Source organism: Lolium rigidum, chromosome 1, assembly GCF_022539505.1.
Source record: "Lolium rigidum isolate FL_2022 chromosome 1, APGP_CSIRO_Lrig_0.1, whole genome shotgun sequence".
Lineage (NCBI taxonomy): Eukaryota > Viridiplantae > Streptophyta > Magnoliopsida > Poales > Poaceae > Lolium > Lolium rigidum.
In genome coordinates, this window is record NC_061508.1 from 208,085,927 (window position 1) to 208,094,335 (window position 8,409).

The 8,409-nt window shown below is 45.0% G+C and overlaps 1 protein-coding gene across 1 annotated transcript; it reads left to right on the top strand.

The window, feature by feature from the left end:
- The first annotated feature begins 3,756 nt into the window (after positions 1-3,756).
- LOC124683023 (protein HEADING DATE 3A) lies at positions 3,757-4,697 on the top strand. Its single transcript, XM_047217605.1, has 3 exons — positions 3,757-3,957; positions 4,252-4,313; positions 4,427-4,697. The coding sequence occupies exons 1-3, from the start codon at positions 3,757-3,759 to the stop codon at positions 4,695-4,697; spliced, it is 534 nt and encodes a 177-aa protein (XP_047073561.1).
- Positions 4,698-8,409: the final 3,712 nt, after the last annotated feature.

Genomic DNA, 8,409 nt, shown 5'->3' on the forward strand with positions numbered 1-8,409 from the left:
TCCTTGGATAATGCGATCCAGGGGCCCTGGTGCGATCAGCTAGTTTGTTTCAAACAAACCAAAAAGCTTCAAGTGGGTACATGCATGTAATAGTCGTTAATTAGACAATAACATGTACTACCTCCGTTTTAAGGAATAAAGCGGTCTTGTTTTACATGTTTTTTGTTTAACTAAAAAATACTTTAAATACATAAACATTGTTTGTATGAAATTAGTATCATTAAAAAGTTCGTTTCAATATGAATCCAGCGATACTAATTATATATAATATAATCAAGATCTAATTGCTCCATTTTTATGGTCAAATTTCGTCTTGGAAAACATATGCGCCTTATTTCTTGAAACGCAGGTAGTATATGTTACTTCCTCCGTTTCTAGGTATAAGGTGTATAGTTGTTTAAAAAAAATCTAGAATATAGATTTTATTGCATTGCACCATTTGCATGTCCTCTATTTTTTTAGGATTTAATAACCTTTTCTTATCTTACGCAAAATCCTCTATTTTCTCACTTTAATTGTCCAGGGTTAATCCTGCTCAAAATTGGCGTAATTTTTTCTTCATGTGCTTCCTTAATTTTCATGCTAAAAACATATATCTAGGAATGGGGGTGTATTAGTCTATATTATTACCCTTAAAGTGGGTAGTTTTAATTATATGTGTCATAACATAGATGTATTTTCTTGTTTTACTTTTTGGATCACATTAATAGATCCTCCCATTAACTAGGTTCTACAGTATGACTTTGTCATATCTCATCATTTATTATCTTCTACATAGAAGTGAAATCAACATGAATATGTAAGTAATCTATATTATTATCTCTATAGTGGATGTGTATCATATGTGTGATAACAAAAAATCTCATTCATTACTTTTTCGAATAATTCTATATATTTTGGAAAATGCTATGATGGTAACGTAATATGTTACTGCCTCCATTTTATAAGGTGTATGTTTTTTTAGTCAAAAGTGAACGTGTTGCAAGTTTGAAAAATATTATAGGTAAAAATATAAACATTACAATATTTAACAAATTCCTCATGAAAACGCATTCTTTTTTTAACAGGGAAAGGGGTCCCGAAGGATCCCAACCGTACTTCATTAAAACAGGGCAGGTAGAAGCCAATTTACAAAGAGGAGCCTTAAAATGTGAAGAGTACACCATAGTCTCCTAAATATGCATCAAGGACACTAAAATTGTGGAAATAAAAATGATTAGGTCCATGGCCACCGCCCCTCGATGGTCTTCGTCGCCGTCCATCATCCTCTCCACGGGGAAACATGCCACTTGGGGAGACGAAGACGTGGAGCACCGATGAGGATTCGTAGTAGGGCCTCCCATTTGGTGGTTGAACAAATAACGCCGAGATTCTATTTGCCCGGAGTAGCCGCTAGCTGGCTTAGAGCATCACTAGCAGAGCCTTTAAATTGGACAAACCCTCAAAATAACCGTTTTTTTTTTACAGTTTCGAAGCTAAAAATAACGTAGGCCAGTGCCCCTAAATCCCTAAACCCATAAAAAAAATTAGAGGCCCAACCCCTATTTGCCTCCTCAACCTGTACTAGTGCAGGCTGAAGGCCCTCCTCCTCCCGACCCCTACTCCACACGCGGGCTGAAATCTTTGCCCCCCTCTCGCGCCCGCCTCCCCGCGACATACAGTGCTGCTGCCGCCCGGGCCCGATTCAGCCACCACCACTGGCGCCCAGCTCCCCTCCACTTCCCCGCCGCCCGCCTCTAGCCCGGCCACTGGATCCGTCGGCGAAATGCCTCACGGCGCGCTCGGCAGCCCTTCCACGGGCCGCACTTCCCTGCCGCCGTCACCTGATTTCTCCGCCGGTGCCCTCCCCCACCCGTCCCGCACCCGCCTTGCACCCGGCCGCCGGTGACACACCTCCCCCACGCCATCGTCCCCGGCGATCCCAAATGACAACATTACAAGATCGATGGTCGACCAGACCACCGTTGGTGAACTCCCGATAGCAGATCCTTTAGCAGCAACAACTCCCACGTCTTCCTCAACTTGCTACCCACTGGGATCGCTCCTCTAAACTTCCCGTCGGCACATAGCCGAAAGAGAAGACAGAGTTGCAACCCCCCGTATCACCAGCCAAAGAAGCCACACAAGAACACCTTATATCCAGAATCCACGTTGCAGCTGCATACCTTCGTCTCCTGCCATGACCACCGGAGCTCACCAATGAATGACACGGCCGCCATGGAACACAAGAGATCTAGCGTCCTCCACACTATGGGCATCGTGGCCAAATACATCATCCAGCCAAACACAAAGCCTAGACTACTCTGTACAAACCAGCTGCTCCACTCTATCTCACTCCAAGCGGCCGCCGGAGGAAAAAGAGCGATGCGATGGAGCGTTGTGAAAGACTCTCAACGAGGGTGTGAAGAGCGAGAAAGAGGTGAAGGGAAATGGTACGCTAAAATGCATTCTATAGTGGGTCTATTGATATTGATTAGTATTAGTTAATTAGTTTTCAAACACGGTTAAGATATATTTCTCCCATGGAGAAAGTGCACACCTCAAGGGAATAAAGAGGTGATATATATGAAAAAACTAGGCAAAAGAAGAGGAAAATGCCCCAAACAAGGAAGTATGTTTATTTTTTGAGAGTACTTATTTGTCTTGGTCAATATAGAACTTAAAATCTCGATCACCCGATTTCACGTGTCGTTCATGTGTAACTGTAAAAAAGATGTGCAATTGCATGTCTACGTATAGTTCAAATTTGCACGAATCACAATGCAAATCTAACGATTTTAGAGGCGGGGTCAAGAACTAACTTAATTCTTGGTTGACGTAGAACTAGCAAACGGGTAACCATACATAAAGCCTGGCACATTATGTATGTACATGATGTTTAGCTACATTTTTTTTGTGGAGACTGGTTGGGAGGTCCACACTTGCCTATTATGGACGGCGTTGCGTGTAAGCTATAGCCCTTAAGGGAAAGTTCTGACAAGCCCGTCCTCTTCATTCTTTCCGACCCCGGCCAAACAGCGAATCACTCCTCTACCGTACAGCCTATCCCTCCCCGTGGTCACTGCGCACGTGAAAAGGCGTGCTTTTGTATATGCCGGCGAACGACACATGCATGGCCGGCGGTCCGGACTAAGTGAAGCTAGCTGCTGATTCATGATCCATCCCGGCCGTAACTAGGTGAAGCTTATCTTTGCCACGTCCGATCAAATCGAGCAGAGTACCGTGGATTGATGGACGGGCGTCTCGCTTGTTGGCAGACATTCCCGGTGCCGGCTTGCCGGCCGGCCGCGGCCGGGAGAGCCCCAGACGCAACGCAACCGCTGTCTAGCACCTTGGCCATTAGCGAGAGCTTATTACGACAGACAAATCCATGTCCATGTAGAGCTGAACTAGCCTAGGGGGTCAAAAGCAGGGCTTTGGTGACTGCATCCCGTCCACATGATAGATTCAATTCTAAGAGAGAGGGGGAGGAGCAGAGAGAAAGGTCTCCACAGAATCTATATTCCACATAGGCAGCAGCAGCAGCGCCCAGGGTGTGCAAGCAGAACTATAGTCTAGACATGGACATGGACAACGCGCGCCCTTCCTCTACTCAACTTTTGCGGCCTATATAAAGTGGCCACCGGCCGTTGGGCAGTTCCAAACTCATCAGCATCATCATTCATCCAGGTAGCTCCTGCTCCAGATCAATATACACTCTAGCTAACTAGCTCAGCTGTGCCTGGTCATCGTCAACCTCTAGCTCCAACATACGAGATGGCCGGGAGGGATAGGGACCCGTTGGTGGTTGGTAGGGTTGTGGGGGATGTGCTGGACCCCTTCGTCCGCACCACTAACCTCAGGGTGACATTCGGGAACCGGGCCGTGTCCAACGGCTGCGAGCTCAAGCCCTCCATGGTCACCCACCAGCCCAGGGTCGAGGTCGGCGGCAATGAGATGAGGACCTTCTACACACTCGTACGTGTACTACTACTCATTATTGCCTAATTAATAATCTAACACTAATTAAGATGCACCCTCGTATCATATCGTATGTAATTTGATGGCTACATGCTTTCATATATGTGTTGGCAAATTAATCAAGCACCTTCATGTATAATATGCATGTGCTATATGATCGATCAATGATGCAGAAGCCGAGGTCTTTTGTCCTCTTTTAAAAAAAAAAGAGGATTGCATCACTGTATGAATATATATGTTTGTGTTTACTCTGCACTATGAACTATTATTGACCATGGTATACATGCGCAGGTGATGGTAGACCCCGACGCGCCAAGTCCAAGCGATCCCAACCTAAGAGAATACCTCCATTGGTAATTCCAACGCCCCAATTCCCTTGATTATAAACACTAGACGTACGTGTTCGATGGTGTCTGTGCTAGTCTCACTGCTGACAATTGCTGCTGCTGCTGGTATGCGTGCGCAGGTTGGTGACAGATATTCCTGGAACTACTGGTGCTTCCTTTGGGCAGGAGGTGATGTGCTACGAGAGCCCTCGCCCCAACATGGGGATCCACCGCTTCGTGCTCGTGCTCTTCCAGCAGCTGGGCCGGCAGACGGTGTACGCGCCTGGGTGGCGCCAGAACTTCAATACCAGGGACTTCGCCGAGCTCTACAACCTCGGCCCGCCCGTCGCCGCCGTCTACTTCAACTGTCAGCGCGAGGCCGGCTCCGGCGGCAGGAGGATGTATAATTGACACCACCACAACAAGCCTCAGACCTACACAAGATCAATGATCCATTCACAGCGTGCCTAGCTAAGCTTAACTAATAATTACTATACTACATATATATGGTGTGTCATAAGAAGCTAGCTAGCCACGCAATTGATCAAGCATTATTTATACGCATAAAGATATATATATTGTGTACAACCTATATAATAACAATTATTAGCTACATATACATATATACATGGCAACGGCTAAGGGCGATGGATGAACCCTAGCTTAATCGCTTTGTACTGCTCTATGCATACGATTATATTGCAATAAACTGCTAGCAACTACACACATGATATTAGAGGAGCTAGCTACACACACACCATGCATGCTGAACATTTGGCTGCAGGTCATGCGTCCGTGTGTACAGTACTCTTGCATCCATGGACCCATACATATTACATATGTCAGGTATATATGGTTCACAGACAACAAAAAACTCTAGTAGTCACCTCTGCATGCATGAACATCCATCAATCATACTAGTGTGCATGGGAGACACACATGTAAATGACGGCAACTGCTACAATTATGTTACATAGCGCGGTAGCAAAGCACATGCATGTGTTGGGTCGATGTGTGGTAACTATGTCTGTAGTCATGATTGTGACAAAGATATAATAATATCAAGTTATGTATCAAATCGATCGATGGATCCTCAGTGCCTCGTGAATCAGCTGACTGTGTACATAGCTATAGCTACAATAACGTCTCTTTCAGTTCAGCTCTGTCGTCCCAGGTTGCATCATACATTCTTTTTCAAGGCTAAGGTAGAACACAGGTCAAAAAAAAAAGAGGCTAAGGTAGAATAGTGACCTTCAGTTAGACGAAATAAAATATGGTTTGCAAATGCTGGTTTGGAAGGCCCAAAACCAACGAAAAGCCCAGGAGACATTCAAACAACACCCCTAAAAACCTAAGCTGAAGGGACACACGGAGGCGAATGTCCGCCAGAACCAAAGCCCCCACCTCCACAGTCCACATAGTTGAGCCTCTTTTCCACGAAAAAATCACGTTTTCAATCATTTCAAACGTTCCACATGGCGCATACTAGTTGAGACTTGTGTGGCGTGGGTTGTGGCTTCAGAAAGGAAAGACTCATGGTTCTCCCAACATATATGGATTCATGCTCTGAGTTTGTGCCAGTGGCTACTGAAGCGGAGAGGCAAGGCCAGTTTTTAGTGGAATCTAGAACGCCTAAATCGGACACCGATTCATTGCTTCATAGGTGCCATGTAAGGGTATGTGCCCATCCCCGGATTTCCAGGTTTCAGCCGTTAATTAGGATTTTCCCATTTAGGAGTAGCTAGAGCTTGCATATTTAGACTTGTTAGTGCTTTCTAAGTCTTCCAAGCATACATAGGAAGTGGGGCTGTCGAAAGATGAATTGTGCCGCATGTGCTTATGAGGATCAGTACTCCCTGAAGCTATTCAGTTCTAGCTAATGAGTCTTAGCTCAGGCAAAGTCTAGATTCTTTTCAGTAAACAAGGACAAGGGCTTCTCATTTTCATTATAGTGAATTCCACTTTTAACCTCTTAGTTGTGCATTTGTGACAGAAATTAACCCATCCAATTAATACTTTTTTGTATTATGCCATTTAAGAAACTTTGGGAGCCTCTTTTCGGATCCATGTATATTGGGCAAGGTATGAGGTAATGATCGAGGTTTAAGGATATAAGTAGGAAGATGAGGAAATGAACAAATGGAGAGAGAAAATTGTACACGATTCTCCAAGCCTCACATCGCACCGCAACGTTATTACCAGGTGGTCCTATCAACATAACCGATGAAATGCTCAATGGGGTAAAACAAGGTTCAAAGTTTCATAGTAGGGCTATTCCTGTAAAATTTTCAACAAATGGAGTAATATGTGTCTCAAATGCATAAGTGAAGGGCATAATGTTAAATTCACTCTTTTCATTAATAAAGAGAGGAGTAGAATCACCCAGTTAATTACCAAAAGCCTGGAAAATGTGTTTAACATGTCCACATCGGCTGTCATGGAACATGAAAACACAAAGTAGATTGACTGACTTGCCAACCAGTGCAATATCGACACACAAAAACTAAGAGAAATGCTTCGTTGAGGTTGACTAGAAGTGTCATCATCATCATCCATGTCCCTCTATCCAGCGAATCCATGGTGAAGTCATTCGCGGGGAATGGCATGAAAGCGGAGATTTGAGGACTAGTAATGGTTGTTCATGATAAGATTTTGGCTTGATCCGTGACTTGGAGCAGCGGCATTGGCAAGTGGGGGCGACAAACTTGCAGTCTGAAAACCCCGGGGTATGGCTGGCAATGGTCTTGTTCAAGGTATTATTTTGTGAGCGCGGAATCTCTCATAGGTGAAAAATTATGATCCATTATCAAGACGATGACGACACTTGCGCACTATTCACTTCTTGGAGGCTTCTTTTTTTAAGATGGATTTTGGGTGCTGTCTTGGTGGTGTTTGGTCCGTTGTTGCAAAGAATAGATCACTGTTGTGGGACTTTTATTTTCTGTAATTCTTCTTTCTTTTTTTCGCTTTGTGCATCCGTAATGTCATTAGGGATTTATAGAGGCTGGATGTAATTGGTATCTTCACGATATTAATATACTCCCTTTGTCGAATAAATTCAGCGACTCCAACTTCATACAGACAACCATCAATGTAGAGATTATCATGAACGATTGCATTAATCCATGTTGCCCATGCTAATTTTCAACCAGAACACACGTCAAAGACACACATCTCAGACTTCCAGGGAGATCTTCGAAGGAGAATAATGAAGCGTTGCACTAGTTGAGACATTTGTAAACGACCAATCTTCACAAGCCATTATCACAACCAGGGCTCCTCCACATCCGGGCCGACTCCGCAGCGACAACAAAGCACGTTACATACCCATGCCAAGCCCAACTCTACTGGATGCCATCATTGTTACCAACGAACTTGCATGGTGGAAATGGGGTACCACCACATCGGCATCCTCGACACTTGTCCCTCCAACCAGCTTGCGCTTCCAAAACGATTTCCCCAAGGGGGATGCAACAAGGAGCACGGATATCATCAGATACAACAGGATAGATTTGTGTTCCCCCAAGCACACTTGCAGGGGTAGACGAGCCCAATACCCTCGCGGTATTGAATATATAGAGACAGCACGGCGCTACCTTCGCAAACTCGGTCGCAACTCAAGAAATAAGAATGGGTTTCGACCGCTATCCCCACACTCACCACCCTGAACCTGGTTGGTCCGCCAAATTTTTCGCCACCATCATCCTCCTACCCAAAGGTTCGTGGGAGCATACTCCACACGTCGCTGAAAAGTTTCGCCACAAGCCAAGCACAGCCATCGGGAAGCTAATAGAGAACTGTGTCCCAGCCTAAGTCTTGATGTTGGTAACCGTAACAAACCCGTCGAAGGTTGTGGTTGCAGTCCTAGAGCCATGCCAATTTGATGGGTGTTTCTTGCACGCTGGCAGGAGCCACAACATCATAGCAAGTACCGCCTTAAGCACCATACCACCAGATGGAGAGTCGGTCTTCGACGGAGACAACACCGCAAGGGCGGACCCGCATTCATTTGGAAACCTGGGTAAACTACAAATTCATATGATAAGATGCGAACTCTAGTTCAAAGAAGTTATGAATATGCGCAAATGGTAAGGCACGACCTTCGAGCAAGCTCGAGGAAAGT

Coding starts and splice junctions, on each gene's coding strand:
- LOC124683023 (XM_047217605.1), top strand. CDS start 3,757: ATGGCCGGGAGGGATAGGGACCCGTTGGTGGTTGGTAGGGTTGTGGGG. Junction 3,958..4,251: donor TGAGGACCTTCTACACACTC/GTACGTGTACTA, acceptor ATACATGCGCAG/GTGATGGTAGACCCCGACGC. Junction 4,314..4,426: donor CTAAGAGAATACCTCCATTG/GTAATTCCAACG, acceptor ATGCGTGCGCAG/GTTGGTGACAGATATTCCTG.